Below are 21,975 nucleotides of genomic sequence, written 5' to 3'. Positions count from 1 at the left end.
TAAATGATCTTTTGGAGGACGTAAAGCAACACACCCCACATGACAGTAGTCTTCCTCTCACCTTCACGCCCCCCAAACACAAAAGGCAGAAGAGGACCATAACACCTCTCAGTACCAGCCATTGTAGACACCCTTTTTCAGGCCGGGTGGGTCATAAAGCTGAGGTCATGAGATCCAACTACAGAGTGGACAGCTTGAACAAGATTTTAAAAGCTAAGTCCCCAGAGTCTAATGCGGGAGGAGCAGGCAGGGGTACGAAGAGGAGGATAGATGCTTTAGATAAGAACAAAGTATATTTACTTTTGCCATCTCCTCTATATTCACAAAACACAGCCAATCATCCATTCCAATCCTATGTGACATGGCACAGTTCATTTCACTCCAATAGAAATTGGTATAAAAGAGACCATTAGTCTTCTCATTGTGCTTATTGCTGTGGATAGGTGTTAACTATTGTTGTTGGATTGTATCATATCAAAAGTTGTTTTCATCCAAGGCAGCACCGCCAGGTGAATGTTGGAAGCTTGGAGATGAATGGAGCTGTAAAGAGGTGGTAAGTAAAACAACGTTTTTAATCCATTGCATGTGATTGATGTAGTTATAAAAAGTATATCATAAGCTGTCATTACAGTCTAAATATCTAACAGCAAAAGGAGGAGAGTCTGAGGAGGAGAGGAGATGAGGAGAACAGAGGAGAGGAGACAGCAAAAGGAGGAGAGTATGAGGAGAGGAGAACAGGAGAGGAGAGGATAAAGCAAAAGGAGGATAGTCTGAGGAGAAGATGAGGAGAGGAGAACAGAGGAAACAGGGAAAGCAGAGTAAAGAGCAGAGTTGAAAGAGAAGTTGAAAGCAGAGCAAACAGTAGCAGGAGAAGTAGAGCAAATGTCAAATTAACTTTGAAAAGTATCAGCAAGAAGATCAGAGTTGCATAATGTTATTTTGTTTTATTCGCTACTGTTATATTAATGTTGTATGTTAATTTTTGTACATAGGATAATAAAGATGATCTTAACCTTGAACTCGATTCATGACATCATTTCATTATTAAAACCTTAATATCAAATTACAGACTGGATTCAAATTAGGATCTCCAAATGTGTTGATGTAATGTTTGTGATAAACTGAAGGATAAAGTTTTCCTTTATGTGTTGAGAAAATTCCCCTCCCTCCTAAGCCAAGTAAGGTGTTTAAAAAGCCTCTTGGATCAGCTGGAAAATGCATCATCGCAAAGCTGAAAACAGCTGTTTCACTTTACTTTTGAAAGAGACGACAGAGACAAAGCTACACATATATGATGATATTATAGAATATGATGTATTGCTGAAGATTAAACTACCCAACGGGATATAAAAGAGGTAAACACATCTACAGCAGTAACATGCAACATATATTTTATTGCACCAGGAGCTATCTTGGGACTTTTACTGCAACAACGTTGACTTGCCTGTGAATACAAAATAAACCATAGTGTTGCTGATCTACAGTGTTGTCATTCTTCTTTCAACAGCAAGACCGCTAACAAGTATTTACATACTTAATATAGTTTAGTTTCTCGCCATCCCAAACGTAAACATTCAGCCACGTGACTGCGCTTCCGAGCCGCTCCGATTACAACCGAGCCGCTCCGATTACAACGAGAGTTAGAACGAGAACGTGACGTCATATTTACATTATTTACATATTTACTTTCTAGCCATAACCCAGCTAAAGGTGGAACGGAGATTTGGTGCGTGGAGTTCAACTCTGAACCTATCTGGGGTCAGAGTTCAATTTCACGCACCAAATCTCCATTTCACTTACATATGTACATACAAAATGTGTGCTTTTAAAATTTTATATTAAATATTGTCATTTTAAAAATAAAAATGTATTCAATAATTCTTTTAGACGGAGCTCCATGGTGACTTTTTAGAGTCACCACTTTTTAGAGGCTATTTTCAGAACATGCACGCGGGCGACCAATTTCCCCCCTGCGGGCGACTTAGTGCCCGCGGGCACCGCGTTGGCTACCCCTGGCATAGAGGCTGATTCTGGACCCGATTATTCTTGTGCAGTGTAGACAGGGGAATGTAGTGGTGGAGGGTTTGGGTTGGACCTGTTTGGTGGTTGCTCTCTCCTTCCTGAGTCTGCGCTTGTCTTGTGCAGCATGGCAGAGGTCATCATTATATAGTGCAGCACCCTCACGGACAAGGTTTCTCCAGGTCGCCCCGTCTGTTGCCATGTCTTCCCAGGCCTTTAGGTCTATGTGGCACTTCTTTAGGTTTGTTTTTATGTTATCTTTGTACCTCTTCTTTTGGCCTCCAGGGGCCCGTTTCCCTTTAACAAGCTGGGAATAAAGGCAGGTGGATAACATGGCCAGTCCATCTAAGCTAGGCTGGGCAATGGTGGCAGTGATGGTGGCAATGTCAGCCTCCTCCAGGACGCTGTTGTTAGTGCGCCGATCCTCCCAATCCTAAGGAGTTTTCGGAGGTATCTCTGATGGTATGCCTCAAGTGCCTTTAAGTGCCTGCTGTATGTGGTCCAGGCTTCTGATCCATACAGAAGAGTGGGGAGCACCACAGCTTTATAGACCAAGATTTTGGTCTTTGCTTGGAGGTCACGGTTCTCAAAGACTCTCTTTTGATGATAGGAGGCTGCCAAGGTATGGGAAGTAGTCCACATTTTCCAGTCTGATGTTGTCAATGGAGATGTTTGGGGGTAGGACAGGCGTACTGCTGTTTGGTGGTGTTTGGTGGAGGATTTGGGTCTTTTTTATGTTGATGGCTAGACCAAGTTGTTTGTATGCTTTCGCGAAGGCTGATAGGATACCCTGTAGGTCCTCTTCCGAGAGGGCTACAAGGGCATTGTCGTCCTTATACTGCAGCTCCATGATCGATATGGTGGTGGTTTGACCCTTAGCCCTGAAACGGTTGATGTTGAGGAGTTGGCCGTCAGTTCTGTACATGATGTTGACTCCCTGGCAGATGCTTGCGAGATGTAGGATAGCAGCAACAAAGACGGAGAATAGCGTTGGAGCGATGACACATCCCTGTCTGACTCCTGTGTCGACCCGGAAGGGTTCACTTTCGTCTCCACTGCCACTAAGTACCGTGGCTGATATATTGTCATGCAGCAGTCTCAGTACCCGGATATATTTTTCTGGGCAGCCAATCTTTGCCAGTACCAGCCAGAGGGCCTGACGGTTCACTGAGTCGAAGGCTTTGGTGAGGTCTATGAAGGCCATGTATAATAGTTTACTTTGTTCCCGGCATTTTTCTTGCAGTTGGCGAGTAGTGAAAATCATGTCTGTAGTGCCTCTGTTTGGGCAAAATCCACTCTGAGACTCAGGAAGGATGCTTTCTGACAGGGGGGTGAGTCTGTTGGCCAACACCCGAGCTAGGGCTTTCCCTATGGTGGACAAGAGAGAAATGCCACGGTAATGTCCGCAATCTGCCCTGTCTCCCTTCTTAAATATGGAGACAATTAAGGCATCCCTAAGCTGAGCAGGGATTTCCTCTTCTTCCCAGATTTTGAGAAGCAGGGCATGGATGTGCTGAAGAAGATCGGGTCTGCCTTTCTTCAGGACTTCTGCTGGGATGCCGTCGGGCCCAGCAGCCTTGTTGTTTTTCATATTCTTAATGGCATGCAGCACCTCACCCAGGCTGGGTGGTTCTCCCATGCTTTCAACTATGGGCTATTGAGGGAGTTGGTCAAGAGCCTCCATCTCAGGAATGGTGTAAGAGGTCCTTATAGTGCTCTTTCCACCTGTTTGCTATTGCATCCTTGTCCTTCAGAAGCAAGAGCCCATCTTTAGAGCGAAGGGGGGTTAGGCGGACAAACTGCTGGACAAACTGATGGATCTCCAGAGCCTTCTTTGTCCACCACTGGTTCTCCAGTTTCCTAACTTGCGTTTGGACGGCTGCCTTCACTTTGGCATGGGCTGCTCTTTTCACCTTGCAGTGGATGTTATTTTGCCAGGTGATGAAAGTTTGCCGCTTGATGTCATGAGTTGCTGAATCTCGGTGTCATTCTCATCATACCAGTCTTGATGTCTCCGCTTTTTTTTACCAAGAATGTTTTTGCAGGAGTTCATGATGGCAGTAGAAAGTGTGCCCCAGTGTTTGAGTCGCTTAAGTTGCTTTGGATAAAAGCGTCTAACAAGTGACATGTAATGTAAAGAGAAATCCCACTTGATACTTATTCATGGACACACACACACACACACACACACACACACACACACACACACACACACACACACACACACACACACACACACACACACACACACACACACACACACACACACACACACACACACACACACACACACACACACACACACACACACACACACACACACACACACACACACACACACACACACACACACACACACACACACACACACACACACACACACACACCTCTTCCTGAAAGAGGTTCTGCCGGTTCTTCAGAGCTCTCAGGCGGTTCTGCTTGTCTTCATGTTCCAGATGATCTCCAGGCGGTTGGAAGTAGCCAATCAGATCCTGCAGACTCAGACTGACCGAGTCTATTGGAAGATCGAGACTGGAGCCCTTCCCCTTTTTCCTTAATGTGTCCAGACCCCTGGAGCATACAGAGTATTATAATTCATGCAGTACAAACCTAAATCATGAACATTTTGCCTCATTCAAAATAATTACATTGGGATTCAGATTTTCACCAACGGTCATATATAAAGGAGGTTTATGGAATCCCTATGCAATTTTAAACCATTTCACCTTAAATTGCTGAATTAAAGTCTATACTTATTAAATGTCCTTAAAGGTGGGGTAGGTCATTTTGGAGAAACCAGCTCGAGTGCGCTAGAATTTGAAAATACACAGCCGTAACAAACTGGCCACTTCCTTACAGAGCCCCTCCTCCAACACACACGAACGCGCACATGACCAATGAGGGCACGAGATAAGTTTGTGCACAAATGGAAGGCTGACAGGCAGGTAGGCCATCCAGTTATTTTAGCCGGGCCGGCTCAGATGATTGGTTGTGCTTTTACAGTACTACGGCTTCCACAGATGAGATTTTGTTATGGATTTTTTGTCAAAGCACTTCAGATATTCATTGCTATCGGGATGTTAAGAGCATTCCATGGAATATAACAAAACGTGTATCTCGAGCCGGTTTATCAAGCTTACATACCCCACCTTTAAGAGAGTTCTGCTGACTGATGTATTATGTATTGCTTCTTTTCCACATGAGTTGTCTTTTAAGAAAGGAATCTTTGTTGTGACAATTTTCTCGGTTTGAAATGTGAAGTAAGATATGGTAGAAAATACGTAGGAAGTAGAAAATGTTTTGTCTCGGCATCATGGCATTTTACTGCATTAAGTTGAATGTTTACATGTAAATGTCTGCTTTTATGGAAGCCCTGAAAAGCAGTAAGGAAAATATATTCAGGTCAACCGTGGCCAAAATGTAATATATATTTAAGCTTAAGTTTCAGGGTATTAACAATCATCGTGGTTCTTTTGAATTTTAAACCCACTTGCATAACTATTTGCTTCGATAACTCACAGTAAATGTCAAAATGTTATTTTTGACTTTTACTGTATGATTATGATGTGTGTGTGGGCGGTAATCACCTGATGAAGAGGTTGAACAGGAACACAGTGCTGCGGATGACTCTGGCAGAGCGACTCTCCTCGTGTTGAGACCGAGACAGCGTCAGCCCGTCGTCCATGTGACCCTCATGGTGCATGATGGCCTGAAATAAGAGGACGCTCTCTAAATACACTCACCTCAACTTTAATTATCACACTGAATTCATCCAATTATAGTATACTTAAAAGAAAGTAGAAAAGTTGTAAGACTATTGTTAAAACATTCATTAAAACCTGCAGTATAGTTGAATGCAACAAGTACCTTTCTCTGTACTCCCCCCATGCGTGCACACTTGGCATCAACAGTCTGGTATGTAAGCCACAGGCTGGTGTCAACATGTTGGATGTAACACACAGAGTCGCCATATTTAATGTCAGGAACACCCATCCCATCCACCTCCTTCTTCACCCCTGGATCCAGCTTTTCCTTTAGGAGTGAAATAGAGAGGGGAAAAATGTATATAGCAATTCATATGAAATACAACTTAAATAAGAGGCATAGGGCTGCTTTAATGTATCATGTTTACTATTCAAAATTCCAAATCAGGCTTGGTTGCACTTGACCTTGACTAATGCTACTAATAATATTAATAGATTACATTTTTATAGCGCCTTTCAAGGGACGCAAGGCAACTTTACATGGTTTAAGGACAGACAAAAAACCAGTAGGGAAAATAATAAAGTATAAATAAATAAATAGCAGTGGGAGTGTGATGGGTTAGCGGTCAAAGAACAGGGGAGTTTTTAATGATGACTTGAAGATGTCAAGGGAACATTATGGCCATGACAGTGTTGTGAATTATGACTCTGTACCTTGGAGGACCTTATACAGAAGGCTGTAGACTTGACATCAGCTTTCTCTTTGTCCATCAGCAGCAGGGATTTGTCTTCTATCAGACTCAGATACTTCCCTGTGGTCACGTGTCTCAGTCTGAACGGCTGACCCCAGCGGATGTGACTCCCACTCCACCTGGACAGAAACAGTCAGAAATGTAAATACTAAACGTAGAATTAGATATAATATATATCCAAATGGCTGACACTCTGTTGGGTTTACGATATACCTCCAAGCTCTTTGTTGGTCTCTACATGTGACCTACTACATTTCATACACACAGGTGAAACTTAAATGAGCTACTAACAGACATTACAAATCATAAATAACCTAGGTCAAGGAAAAAGTGGGCGATTTATAAAATGACGTATAAAACATCTGCACTCAAGTTTCATTGAGGCTGCACTTATAAACATGGATCAAATGACAATGTGTTAAGTTGTTGCCGATAATACAAAAACAACTCTGCTCTTTTCATATGCTAAACACCATAGCCCTACCCATTATCAAGGTCACTGGATTCATGCCCTCTGAACGGTTGCAGAGGTGTTTATAGTCAAAATCATAAATGAATTCCCGAGTAATAACTTAACATTGCAAAGATATTGCAAAATATACTGCACAATAGCAAGAGGACTGACTTTCTCATCTGATTACCTGCATTTTTTTTTTTGTGTGTGTTTCATTTGTTTGTTTTTTTGTTTTCAGAAGGTGATCATTGCCAAAGAAAAATTCCTCTCTATAGCCCTGTGATGTCTGTGGACATGGCAGATTCCATGCTAAGCGTAATGCCGGTAACTATAGAAGTGCTGATGGGGAGCGCAGGTGGTATGCCAGAAATGGAGCCAGAAAAACTGGCAGCAATTCAGAACACTCATGGCATCATGGCAGGGCTAAGAGGAGTGCAGGAAGAGGTCACATATAGAGAGGCCGTCTGACAGGAGTTGAGCTCAGACTGACCTTTAGTTATTGCCACAAACATTCAGTAAATTGTTATCATCTGACAGCCTAGAAACTCTGCTCTCACCCAGCCTGTTTCTAGCAGCAGGCAGCTGTTATAAGCAGAGACAGCTAGCAATACAGCTAGCTGAATAACATAATGGAGCATATCGCTGCTGAAGAGCCAGAACAATCTAATTTTGGTCATAATAGACTTATATATATTCTTTACAGCCTGTTTTATTTCTCCCATGTGGCAAAAGATAACTATTTCAGTTTTAAATATTCCTACTGTATGGATGAATGAAGAACATGTTGCAGAAGCTAAATGAGAAGCCTGGAAGCTAATGTTCCCCAACACACAGTACTGTGCAGTCTAGTCACAAATGTTCGCAGCACAGAAGCAGCAAAGCTGCCAGACTTCAGCTCCTTTAAGATATGTGTCTGCCATGTGTCAAAAACGATCTGTAGTTTGTTTACTTCTGAGTTTTTGTGATTGTGACTTGCTTTATTTACTAGCAGATTAAATTAATATCATTAATTATGACTGGAAGAAATGTTGTTTGGCAATTTCAAAGCCATGAGATTCTCCATGCTCGATATGTGTCAGAGCTTAATGGAACACTTGGATGGCACAGAGCCATTATTAACGTTAACGTCATGTCCATGGGCGGACTGGCCATCTGTAGAATCTGGAAAACCACAGAACGGCCGGTTGTCAAGGAACGGCCCTTTTAAAAACAATTGTTTAACGTCATCATTTAAGTTGCGCTGACGGCCGACAGCAGCCGCTAATTGTTGTGTGGTTCTTATCTGTCTAATCACACACGAAGAAGAAGAAAAAAGACCAATCAGAGTCTCAGGGCAATTATTTTCATTTCCAATCCTCGCTCGTCGTAGCTTCTCTCGCGGTGCTTGCTGCAAAAGTAGAGCAATGTTCTACCCTTTTTTCAGCCAATCGAATCATATGCCAGTACAAGCTCTAGCCAATCAAACCGCGTGCTTGTGTGTCTGGGGCGGGAGATTCATGTGATTGGTTGTTGGTCGAGTTTCAGCCCCCCCCCGGCGGCAAGCGACAACGCACGCCGCCGTGTTTAGGAGCCTCTGTTATTTCCTCCAACGGTGTGGAATTAGAGAAAAGGGGCTTCTTGACGTGCTTTTATCCGGGGTGGAGGGAGTTACATATTAGTTAAATATAACATTGGGGCGTGTGATTGTAGTGGGTGGAGGTGGTGAAATGAGGATATCCATCTTGGAGTTCAGGCTAGTATAATATAGTTAACGTTACACAATATTAAGGAAGAGGGCTTTTTTTGTGATAGATCGCTAATGATATGGATTTAGAGTGCATATTTGAGACTTCCAAACAGTAACCAAAAACTTAACTTTTGGGTGAGTGTTTTTAGCAGAGCCATATAATGTCCTTGTGATTCTGTTAATTATTACCCCTCTGTATTATGTTGCAGCTCAGCTGATTTTGGATTGATGGCAAAGGGAGAGGGACTTAAGTGAGAGTGAAAACACAAGGTACATTTCAAATAGGTCAGCAATTTTCCATCCTATAGGTTGCTAGATGTATCTAGCCCTTTCTCCTGTCTTTGTCTCCCTCTCTCAGCACAAGAACCCCAAGGGGGTTAATCAGCTTAAAATCACTGATAACGTCATCGGATAAAAAAAAAAAAAAAAGACTGGCAGAGACTGGTCTGTTTTATCGGATGATAATTTTTTTTTTTAAATGCGTGTCATGAGGATTCCCTCCCTTTAAATGTCCCCTCCTCCAGTAGTGACCCGGAAGTGGATTTCAGCGCGCCATGTTGAAGGACATCTCAGTTCTCTAAATGCACATCGAGGACCGAGGATCGAGCGTTGAGGAGGCTCTCTGGAGGAGCTATAACCGAGGATATACTGATGCATCCTCCACGGATGCCTTTCCGGGAACGGTGGGGATCGTGACGCAGGGCCGGACTTATCTCAGCCAATGACAGCTCTGCATGCATCCCCTGGATATTATTTTTGTTCATCGCAACGCGATGTTTACACTGAGAACAGCTGTGAGGTCCGTGCAGAAAGCAGAGCAGTGTGTCAAATATATATCACTCAGTATAACAGGCCTACATTACTCTCTGTATTTGTATGCTGTAGTTTAGTAGATATCTACAAACAAAGAGTCAATATTTTTCTAAGACCATTTAGTGCTTCACATAATACGCAACGGCTGTAGCCTGATTATGCTTTAGGAGCTGTAGGTGTGTGTGGTACAGTGAGTAGGTGTGTGTGTTGTACAGTGTGTAGTTGCGTGTGTGGTACAGTGTGTAGGTGCGTGCGTGGCACAGTGTGTAGGTGCGTGTGTGGTACAGTGTGTAGGTGCGTGCGTGGCACAGTGTGTAGGTGCGTGTGTGGTACAGTGAGTAGGCGTGTTTGTTGTACAGTGTGTAGTTGCGTGTGTGGTACAGTGTGTAGGTGCGTGCGTGGCACAGTGTGTAGGTGCGTGTGTGGTACAGTGTGTAGGTGTGTGGTACAGTGTGTGTCTGTGTGGTACATTGTGTGTGTCTTACAGTGCGTAGATTCGGCGGACAGACGGGTCTCAGTTGGTTTGGTGTCCTATGCTTACTTTTAATACAACTTTTGGCCCGTAATTTCAATTCCCCATTTCAGCAACCAAAGAGAGGGGGGGATATATCCAGTCTCTGATTGTGTTACGTTATTATGAGTGCTCTCATACTTTAAATTGTATATATTTATATAAATATATTTGTTTGTGTGTCCGCATCTGTCGCCTGTTATTGTCTCATTATACCGCACTGTGAATGAATTAAAAGTAAATATATAAGTGGTCATGAACACATCTGTCCATCAGACAGAAGGCTGATGTTTCTCCTGTCATCATTAATGGACGTCTCTTTAAAATGACCGCTCAGAGGATAGGAGTTCTCATTTCTCTAAACGCCTGCTGCTTCCCCTCCTCTCTCCTCGGTTCCCCTCATCGACTCCTCCGCTCTCATCTCTTGTGGGCGTGACTAAGACACGAGGAAAGGAGTCGAGGAGGGGACATTTAAGAATTGAAAAGCCTCTTGGGACGTCCTTCAACATGGCGTGTCTTGATCGATTTCCGGGTCAAGTCCCGGAGGAGGGGAAGAGAGGAGTCGAGGAGGGGTATTGAGATGAACCTCCTATGATGATGGTGTATCATACAAAGAGAAGGGATTAGACAGCAGACAGGGAGAATGAAAAAACATGGATACAAATCAAAGACAGGTAAAAGAAAAGGGTGGGGCCGAGAAAGCAAGAGAAAAAAAGGTGAAGTCACTAGCAGCTGAAGCATCTAAATGTTGCAAATTGACAGACCTTTTTGGCAACAGCGCTGCTAGCACTATCAGCAGCTTAGAAGTGCAAGATGATGAAGAGAAAGATGAGGGCACGAGTCTGAGTTCAGATATACAGCCAGCCTGCGTTCATCATGAGGGACAGAGAGTTGAGCTGGTGGAAGAACCAGCTCAACTGGCATGTACAAGTGCAGGGCAAGAGCTATAGAGAAGACAAGTATATTCAACCTAGTTTTTTCAGTTAGTGTGTTGCTCATGAAAGCAATAAAATAAATAAAACAATTGTTACCTGAGAGTAGGTGTAGTATCTAATATTTACAAAAAAGGATGGATCAAACAAAAGTGTATTACTTGTCAACATTTTTAAGTTTGAATTCAAGTATTATAAAAAATAAATGTTGACAGTTCACTAGTACCCCCCCTCCCCCATTTTGATTAATCAGTTAAAAGAAGAAAGGCTATTGTGTCCTCTCTCCTCGTCTCTTTTTGTCGTGTTATCTTTTATTTTAGTTACTTTATTTCTTTATTATGTGGAAGTATTTATTATGTTTTTTTTAAAAATACTTTTGGTATCCACTATGGCAAATGATAAGAAAGGTATCTTGATTCATTAGTGAAGCTAAGCCAATTGATTTTAGAAAAATCTGTTTCATGTTATTTTGTATGTGTGACATAAAAAGAAAGATGTCATGTGTGTTTTAAAAATGAAATATAATTGTTCTGTATAACAACAAAAGAGCATTATCACAATGAAAACCTTGAATGGCTTACACATGGCAACAATTTGGTCAATTTGGGCAACCAACCTGGAAACAGCTGTCAAACTTACAGTCAACTTTCTATTCTGCTGATATTTCACAACTATTCAAGCCATTTAAAGGCTGTCAAGGAAAACACGGTGAATACAAGTAGTAATATGTTGAACATAGCAGCTTTTTAAAGTAGAATTACTAATGAATGCTTAATTGTGAACACTTTGAGGAATCCCAAGCAGCAGCTTGACCGAGGACAACAAGGTGAGAGCACATGAGAGATGTACACATATAAAACACAAACAGAACTGTGAGTAGTGATCATGTCTGCTTGTGTATATTTGTACATGTGTGGACAAAATGTGTGTGATGCATGTTGTACTTACACCACCCGCAGTGTCTCCAGCCTCCACAGGGACCTGGCATGAGTAGACACTGCTCCCCCCTCATAGTGCACTGTCCTGGGGGGGGGGGGAATTAAACGATCACACCTTCAAACATCCTCTCCACCCATGATAGTGTACATTCTACAAGACAATGCAACGTAGTACATGTAGATAATGTACTACCTGGATGACTCAGTATAACCCTCAGCAGACAGTCAGGAGGGGAACACAGTCTCTCTCAGCGGCACTGTTTAACAACATGGCTGTCCCCCTTGAGGAACATCTTTAAACTACAGTATCAATATTAATACTCCTCTGTGTCAGTCACAGCAGAGAGCTCGGGATCTGATGAGAGTTTTATTCTTCTTTCCCTGCAGGCTATGGTAATTTTATTAAGGTGGAAACAGAATACTGTATGACAAATTTTCGATACGCGAGGGTGATGAGCCAAACTGAAGCAGAGGAACAGGTAGAAGACATCACTTTAGAAGTGGAAGAGATGCAAACATATGTTTGTATGGCAATATAGTATTGGTTAAAAATGTACTCACAGCTCCATTGCCTCCTTTTGAGTTTATGTTTTTGGTATTGTGGACCTGCTAAGATTAAATATTTGTTTATTTTATTTGTAATGTATTTGGTAGAAATGATTGCTCTTTTGACAACCTTAGTGTATACAGCAGAACACATATACTCACTGTAGGTATAACATGGATTGACTATTACTGTGACGTATAATTCAGGTTTACAGATATCACGCTTTGTGAAAGTAGTCTGAAAAGCCTATTTGGCAAAAAAATCCCTTTTTAAAAGCATCTTATAAGACATTGTTACTGGGGTAGTAATGTGTATAACTGAATGACAGCAATTAAACAAGACATTTACACTTCCCCTTGCGACATGTGAAAGAAAAAGCAAATACATTACGTTAAGAATTATCAGTGCACATTACCTCCTCTGCTCGTCCCCATGTTCCCCAGACGGAACAGTTAGACACTCGTCCATGTGACCGTGAAGGAGGCGCAGGACATCCCCTCCTATCAAAAAACCTGCAGGAAACAGGGCAGAAAGAAGGGAAAAAAGGAAATGACATCGGAGAAATAGAGGGAAAAGGACAGCTCAAATAACTAAATAATCAAACACCCTTGCCTTGCCTAGGAATTTAGAAACTATTTTGAGCATTCTGATGAACATGACTGTGCTGACATGAGAAGAAGGAAGTAGGAATCTATGAAAAACTTCTTCTGGACTGAACTTTGAGATGTTAGCCTTTGCAGACCATTTACATGCACAAAAACCTATAGAACACACTACAGGGAAGGGAAACCCCAAAAAGAAGAATAGGGCCGAGTAGAAGGAAACATGGCTAATCATGCAACCTATCTGTTCAGATATAAATAAAGACCAGCAGTAACTGAAAAAGACCTACCAAAGTAAATACCTACCTAAGTAAATAAATAAAGACCTACTGTAAATGAACACCTGTGTCTTAAAATCATGTCATTCTGAGCATTTAGGGGGATGATAGTGGCTTACACGAAAGGCAGCCAACAACCCAGGAAAGTTGCATAGACTTAAACAACCTAACCCAGACTCAAAACGCTTGATTGTAGTGGGATGTAGATACTATTGTCTAACAATTGCATAAAATAAAATCAAGATGCTGCTCGAGTCTGCAAATCTAGAGAATAAATTTTTAATAGTGGAGACACAGCTCCAGAAATGAGGATACAGTACATACTGCTTACTAGAGTACTCGCTGTGTTCATGTAAAAACAACTTTATCAACTGTTGTCCTGGAAATAATATTACATTTGCATATGTGTTGAGAAATGTAAATGCAACTACACATGGACATCTGTTAAAAGTGATAAAAAAAGAATGTACAAAAGCAGGAAGTGTTAGGAGTAAAGGAGAATTATTCCCTAAGATATCTAAGCTTTTTGCCATTTGATGTTTATCACCAACCCTGACGTCTATTATCTGTCTTAAGGAATGGGAGGCCTCAGCTATGTTGATATTCCCAGTTTATGACCGGTCAACTCTCTGTCACAAATGGTTTATGGTTACGATGGCTTCGAGGCCATTAAGGGTCAGACATTTGATTCAGTGCCCCCAGATGTTTAGGCTATCTCCAGTGTTACGTAATCTCCCCCAATATGTTGATTACTCTCTGTAAACCATTTAAACGGTCTAGCAGGAGAGAGGCACGGCAGAATTGATGTGGCAACTCTACCCGTGCAGTCAGAACCTCTGGCTGCTGTGACTTGTGATGTGAATCCTCCGGCCAAGACTTGTAATAAACCATCAGTGTTTGACATCAAAGCTCCAACTCTCCTTGTGTCTCTTTGAGTCCTGACTCTCCATTGCTACAGAAGTTTCCCTTACAGGAAGCTAAGATAAAAGATGGAAACAATCAGCAAGAAAGAAAGAGAGAAACGAGTAGATATAGGCTGTACCTTGTGCTACTTCACTGCCAGAACAGATGGGAGCCACACTCCATAATGTCTGCTGGAACGCTGCGTCTACATGGAGGCTGCCGTTACCGTAGGACAGATGCTGCAGGGAGAAACACACAGGAGACAAATACAATAAATAATTTCCTGACCCATCAGACAGAAATACACACAAATATGCCATGTCTTATGAGTAAGACTACAACTTTAGATGGTGATATAACATCATTTCAAGTTTCAAGACATCACCAGGCCACCAGGGTGGGTGGAGGGGGTCAGGAGGACGGGTTTGCGCTGACAACCCAGGATCACGGCAGAGGACCAGGAAGGGATCTCGGGCAGACGGCCCGGGGGCAAGGCAGAAGCCGAGAAGGGAGACTCGGGCGGACGGCCCGGGGGCAAGGCAGAGTCCAAGGATGGGGTCTCGGGCGGACGAACTCAGGGGGCCGAGCATGAGAGCGAGGACCGCGGCCGGAAAAGTCAGGGGGCCGATCATGAGGGCGAGGACCGCGGCCGGGAAAGTCTGGAGGCCGGGCTTGAGGGCGAAGACCGCGGCACTCAGGGGGCCGAGCTCGAGGGCGAAGACCACGGCTCACAGAGGGCCGGGATCGAGGGCGAAGACTGCGGCTTTCAGACGGCCGGGATCGAGGGCGAAGACTGCGGCTCTCAGGGGGCCGGGATTGAGGGCGAAGACTGTGGGTCTCAGGGGGCCGGGCTTGAGGGCGAAGACCAGACAGCTCCAGAGGCCGAGCAGAGCCCGATGTCGGCCGAACAGAAACCGGAGCCGGTGGGATAGGCCTCGGCACGACCCCCCACGGAAGAGGACCAGGAGTTGGCAGGACCCCCGGCGAGACAGATGATGGCGGGGACTCCAACGGAACAGGACAAGGGGTTGGCAGTACCCCCAGCAGAAGAGTTGTCGGTGGGACCCCCAACGGAACAGGAGATGGCGGGACATCCAACGGGACAGGACCAGGAGTTGGCAGGACCCTCGGCTTGACAGGTGATGGCGGGGCCTCCCACGGGACAGGACCAGGAGTCGGCAGGACCCTCGGCAGGACAGGTGATGGCGGGGCCTCCAACGGAACAGGACACAGGGTTCGGCATGCCCCCCGGCAGAAGAGTCGTCAGCGGGACCTCCAACGAGACAGGACATAGGGTTGGCAGGACCCCCGGTAGAAGAGTAGTCGGCGGGGCCTCCAACGTCACAGGACACAGGGTTGGCAGGACCCCCGGTAGAAGAGTAGACGGCGGGACCCCCAACGGGACTGGACATAGGGTTGGCAGGACCCCCGGCAGAAGAGTAGTCTGCGGGACCTCCAACGGCTCAGGACATGGAGTTGGCAGGACCCGCAGCGGAACCTCCAACGGCACAGGACATAGGGTTGGCAAGACCCCCGGCAGAAGAGTAGTCTGCGGGACCTCCAACGGCACAGGACATGGAGTTGGCAGGACCCCCAGCGGAACCTCCAACGGCACAAGACATGGAGTTGGCAGGACCCCCAGCGGAACCTCCAACGGGACGGGACATAGGGTTGGCAGGACCCCTGGCAGAAGAGCAGTCGACGGGACCCCCAACGGGACAGGACATAGGGTTGGCAGGACCCCCGGCAGAAGAGTAGTCGGCGGGACCCCGTACGGGACAGGACATAGGGTTGGCAGGAACCCCGGCAGGAGAGTAGTCAGAGGGACCTCCAACTGGACATGACAAGGGATTGGCAGGACCCCCGGCAGAAGAGTAGATGGCGCGACCTCCAATGGAACAAGACCAGGAGTTGGCGTTGGCCGGTACGCCGACAGGAGACGAGGTGCTGGAGTCGAGACCATGGCTGCTGGGCCCGGTACTTGAGCCGGAACCATGGCTGTGGAAACCAGGACTGAAGCCTGGATCATGGCTGCTGGAGCCGGTTCTGGAAACGGACCCATAGCTGTGTGGGCTGGTTCTGGAGACGGAACCATGGCTGTATGGGCCGGCTCTGGAGCCGGAACCATGGCTGCAGGGCAAGGTACCGGAACACGAATCCATGGCTGTGTGGGATGGTACTGGAGCACGGTACCATGGCTGTGTGGACCGGCACTGGAGCACGAACCCATGGCTGCCGGGACCGGTTCTGGGGCAAGGACCATGGCTGCTGGGGCCAGAAGTGGGTCTGTAACCATGGCTGCTGGGGGCTGAACTGGTTCTGGAAACATGGCCCTTTGGGCTCGTGCTGCTAACCTGGCCTTGCGACTCCTTCCTTTAGGTGCCGTTTGGTGGCTCCGTGGACCTCCAAAAGCCAGACGAGTACCAGCGAATGGCTCCTGGACTGTAGCAAAAACTGGGGAAGAAGCAGGGGCTGACGCCAGACGGACCGCGCCGATGCGTATGGTATCAAAAAGGGAATTGGAAGACCTGGGTCTATCAGGCATGGGAAAACAAACCGTGAGGTAATCCAAAAGCCAGGCAGGTAAGAATTTAACCAAATCTTGATTCTCCATCGTAATCTTGCATGCATCTGCCAGAGCAGCCTCTCGCTGCTGAACCCTGACCGCTCCCATCCATCGATAAGCGCAGTTAGTCAAAGAAAAGGTATAATCCAATAGTTCCTGCTCAAAAGGATCTGCTGGGCCCATATCTCTGGTCGGTTCGTACTGTTACGGTGTGTGTAGGAAGCAGGACCCAAATGCAGATTAAAGTGACAAAAAACTCCTTTATTTCAAGGCTCTACTATTAAATAAAGACTAAACAGAACAATCACAGAGGAACAAGCCATATCACAAGACGAACCGACAAAGACAGACAGAAAAAACAGAACTTAAATACACACAAGAATAATCATACAAACAAGACACAGGTGAGGAGGGAGGAGAAAACACAGGGACACCAGGTGATCACAATCGGGTAATAAGACACACCAGGGAAACTAACGACAGGGAACCAAAGACAGATCTAAACAAGACAAAACACAACGCAGACAGAAAACCAAAGACAGATCTAGACAAGACACAACGCAGACAGAAAACCAAAAACAGATCTAGACAAGATACAAAAAAGACAGATCGTGACACTTATGGCCTGTGGGATGAATCTGTCCCTGAGTCTGGTGGTTTTAGTCCTGATGCTGCGGTACCACCTGCCAGACGGCAGCAGACAGAACGGTTTGTGCCTGGGGTGATGGGGGTCTTTTATAATCCTGAGGGCTTTCTTCCTGAGCCGCTGGGAGTAAAGGTCCTCCATGGAGGGCAGCTCCGTCCTGGTGATGTGCTGTGCAGTTTTCTCCACCCTCTGTAGAGTCTTACGGTTGAGGGTGGTGCAGCTGCCGTACCAGGCCGTGATTCAGCCAGTCAGGATGCTCTCTATGGTGCACCTGTAGAAGGTCAGGATGCTCTCTATGGTGCACCTGTAGAAGGTCAGGATCCTCTCTATGGAGCACCTGTAGAAGGTCAGGATGCTCTCTATGGTGCACCTGTAGAAGGTCAGGATCCTCTCTATGGTGCACCAGAAGTTGTAGAGTATCCTGAAGTCCATGTTGAACCTCCTCAGCTTGCGGAGGAAGAAGAGCCGCTGTAGAGCTGTTTTGGTGATGGTGGTGGTGTGATGAGTCCATGTCAGGTCCTCAGTGATGAGTCCATGTCAGGTCCTCAGTGATGTGTACACCGAGGAACCTGAAGCTGCTGACTCTCTCCACCGTAGTGCCATTGATGGCGATGGGGGCGTGTCCCTCTCCCCTCTCATCTGCTGCCCGGGAAACTTGACCGGCCAAGCGGCCCACTTCGGTACCGGCCCACCAGGAAAACACCCGGTATTCCCAATGGCCAGTCTGCCCCTGCTGTTGTCCACAATCAGTTGAGTTTAGTAAAGACCAAACGGTTTTAGACAATTGAGTTCCTGAAGTGTTACAGAGGGAAAGGACTTGTCTTTGATTTGGTCCAAAAAACCAAGTCCTTGAAAAGGTATCCAGATGAAGAAGACTTTTGTGGCTTTTGAGGGTGGCCAAAGTTTTTCAAATGGTGCATGCATTAGTTTGAACGTCTCTTTAGATGCTATGTATATGTACATACGATTAGTTGTCGTTAACCCTACAAGTTAAAGTTGTTTAAATGTTTGCTTATGATGAAACAGTTGAGTTATGCTGCGTTCACATCGGAAGCGATGCGATGTTTGGGGACGGCGCGATTACATGTAAAGGTAGGGACACACCAAGCTGACACCAAAGAACTGACACAGACAGATCCAACTGTTGTGTTGCCTCGCGTCTCCTACGTCTTGGCCATGTGTCGCACTGGAACACACCGCAAAGACTTCAGCCGACGGCCAAGTACACGTACGAACTGCGCATGCGTGAGTGGCAATAACTCTCCTTACCAGCAGGCGGCGGTAGTGTGCATTCGTCATTCAAAAGAGGCAACAACCGGAAGAGAGACTGCGTGATACTAATTGTTTTGCATTTTTGATCGAAAAAAATGCAAAAAAAGTCTGGTAGTGGACTACTTAAAACTTTGAGAAAACACATTTTCAATCAATCAATCAATCAATCAATCAATCAATGTGTATTTATATAGCCCAATATCACAAATGTTACATTTGTCTCAGTGGACTTCACAGTTTGTACAGAATATCAGTATGACAATATGACACCCTCTGTCCTTAGACCAGAGGTGGGGAACCTCCGGCCTCCGGCCGTATACGGCCCGCGAGAACATTTGGCACGACCCTCGAGGTAATTTATAAACACACGCAAAAAAGAAAAAAATTCAAGAAATCTAGACCGCAAAATATCAAGCGATTGCCTGTTTTTCCCGGCCAAGGTCAGGGTCTTTGAACACAACACGAGCCTAAAGTGTCATCACGTGGTATATGTCTCGTCTGACAGGGGTGTAGTTCTAACGGAGAGCACCAGAACGCGGTTCCGGGCAGGGACACGTCTATCGTTTATGAAAAAAATGGGTGTTGAGAGATGTATCCATAGATCTATTAATTTTACTCTCAAAGTGCACGAGATTGATGCTTTTAACTTCAACATTAAAAAAAAATCTTCCTGGTTATTTGCAAATTATGGTGGAAAATAAGTATTTGGTCAATAACAAAAGTTCATATCAATACTTTGTTATATACCCTTTGTTGGCAATGACAGAGGTCAAACGTTCCCCCCCCCCCCACACACTTAAATCATGTCCACATGGATATGAAACTAAATACATTTGCACACATCTTGTGTCCATATATTTCTGTTTTGGTAGTCATGCCACGGTGCATGCATGTGCGGGTCATGGTCAAATATCTGGATTAAGAGGTTGCTTTTTCTTTGCACAGCATGAAAGAAAGGCGAAATGAATGGGCTGTGATTTTAGTTTTTTAAGCAGACGTTAAGTTCAATCATTTGTACGGCCCTCGGAGGATGTTGTAAAAATTGAAATGGCCCTTGAGAGGAAAAAGGTTCCCCACCCCTGCCTTAGACCCTCACATCGTACAAGGAAAAGTTTCCAGAGAAAACCCACAGTTTAAAGGAAACATGGGAGAAACCTCAGGGAGAGCAACAGAGGAGGGATCCCTCTCCCAGGACGGACAGACGTGCAATAGATGCCGTGTGTAAATTGAAAAGATAATACATTTGCAACATAGGCAGTCCAAATGTTTGAAAATGCATGTGTGTATAATAAGAAGATGAATCCACGAGGATATCCATCCAGGACTTATGTTCCAGGACCTCAGGCACAAAATATAAATAATTAATAGGAATTTCCTTGAAAAAATGTGACAGGGTTGAAGTTTTGGGCAAAAAGTAGCCATGAGACCTTGTTTAGCTAAGACAGCACCACATGGAATTTAAGAACATCACACAATTATAACATTTTGCAAAAATATTGTTTAATTTTTCCTAAATAATTGTTGTCAACAGAGTTGAAATGTTGAGCTTGACAATCTCAATCTGACAATACAAAAATGAAATATAGGTAAGAAAAGATACTGACACATGCCTTTATTTACCGCCTTTTCCTCAATAGACTTCTGTGATGTCACTCCCTGAATGCAGATGTCACATGGACTGATCCATTATCTTAATAGGGGGTAAAATGTATAGCGTGACAGGGTTGAAACAAACTGGGAGACGAGTGTCAATAGTGCTATTTCATAGATAATTCATGTATTTTTTCTCGGTTAAAGTAAACACGCATATGATTATATTAGCATCAAAATGTTGGTATAATTGGCAATTGTTATTGTTTAATATTTAATGAATATGTGATGATGCTCAGTGAGGACATGCACAAATGTGTGTTACCTACTACAAAGACAACTAATTATTATAAAACAAAAACGAAATATACATATTTAGTTTTACATTGTAATGCAAAACACCCTGTTCCTTTAATTCAGTGCTTTAAAATACTTTTTGTAGTTTCCTTTCATTTAAAATCTTTGAAGTAAGCTTGGGGGACACAAAGGGCACCTGATTCAGAGAATCAATAATGGCTGATGTTGTTTTTCTGTGGTTCTCATTGAAGATGATGTCACGGCTCCGCCTACTATAGTTACTGCCCCTGCTACTAAACTGTAATGGAAACACAGCATAAAGTGAGCCTGGCATAACAAGGCCTAACTATACCGTACTAAGCCGAGCGAGGCCCTGCAATGGAAATGCGCCATAATACATACTATTTTTATCGTATTGTATTTTTGTCGATTGTTTACATTGTACAGTTCTTTTGATAATAAACCACTTTTTACCGATACTGCAAAATGCAAAACTTTATTTCGTACCTTCACACTACAGCCATTAGATAATACAACATTAGAGTGAGGATACAATTAGCTATACTACAATAAAAGTCAGAAGATACAGATGTACATGATGATACATAATTTGCCTGTCAGTGTTATGAGGTTGCATATTAATATAATATTTGATAATAATTACTGATGCATGGAATGTGGTAGCAGCAGAAGGCCTACTTTATGGTTGCCAGCCAAAATGCTTAAAATAGTTTTCGATGGAGGAGAGTGAAAATGTAACGGACACGCTATTTGTTGTTTGTTTATATCACGCAGTCTGTTCTTCTCTCGGTTATCACGCAGAGAAGAAGAAAAAGAGATATATTATCTATAAAAACCCAGTTAGATTAACATTCTTTGGATTGCACACTTGGTTTGTTTGTGTGGATATGTAGCACATTAACCTTTTAATAGCACTTAATAGACCCTCCAGAAAAACGTGATCCTGCGATCGCAGAATTTACCGCATAATCAGCATAATGACGAAGATTTTTTAAAAGGCCGCATATTTATCAAAAGGCTGCATAATCCCAGCATTTTTCCACACAAAGTTGAGAAAAAAAAGTTAACTCGTCTTGACGTGAAGTAGTGATGATGATGACGTGACGTCATCAGCTCGCGCATCACAGAAGGTAAACAACACCGTAGAGTGAACGTGTGGAACTCACACGACGAACATTTCTACTAAAGACCGGGCAAAGCAGTACCCCGATGTCTTTCACGAAAGTGGGGGGAAACTATTCTGCACCCCATGCAACTGTGTGTTGGAGCATACGTCTTAGAGAAAATCGATGGTGACGACCCACTTTGATTCATTCAAACATTCGAAAATGCTTTCTGCTGCTGCAGACAAGAAAGCCAAACAACTCACGTTCACCGAGGCATCAACCTCCAAAACCCTTTCGA

The 21,975-nt window shown here is 44.3% G+C and overlaps 1 protein-coding gene across 5 annotated transcripts in view; it reads right to left on the bottom strand.

Moving 5' to 3' along the window:
• ryr2a (ryanodine receptor 2a (cardiac)) overlaps positions 1–21,975 on the bottom strand; it is a 291,199-nt gene that overhangs the window by 158,244 nt on the left and 110,980 nt on the right. For all 5 annotated transcript variants that reach the window (XM_079658890.1, XM_079658889.1, XM_079658891.1 and 2 more), the window contains 7 exons: positions 14,319–14,418; positions 12,812–12,908; positions 11,860–11,934; positions 6,438–6,594; positions 5,887–6,051; positions 5,607–5,728; positions 4,407–4,590 (listed from right to left, as the gene is read on the bottom strand). In XM_079658890.1, coding sequence (XP_079515016.1) covers positions 4,407–4,590; positions 5,607–5,728; positions 5,887–6,051; positions 6,438–6,594; positions 11,860–11,934; positions 12,812–12,908; positions 14,319–14,418 — 900 coding nt within the window. The remainder of the gene's footprint in view (positions 1–4,406; positions 4,591–5,606; positions 5,729–5,886; positions 6,052–6,437; positions 6,595–11,859; positions 11,935–12,811; positions 12,909–14,318; positions 14,419–21,975) is intronic.

This window comes from Notothenia rossii (genome assembly GCF_949606895.1).
Source record: "Notothenia rossii genome assembly, chromosome: 11".
Taxonomy (NCBI): domain Eukaryota; kingdom Metazoa; phylum Chordata; class Actinopteri; order Perciformes; family Nototheniidae; genus Notothenia; species Notothenia rossii.
This window is presented reverse-complemented; position numbering and strand designations above follow the sequence as displayed.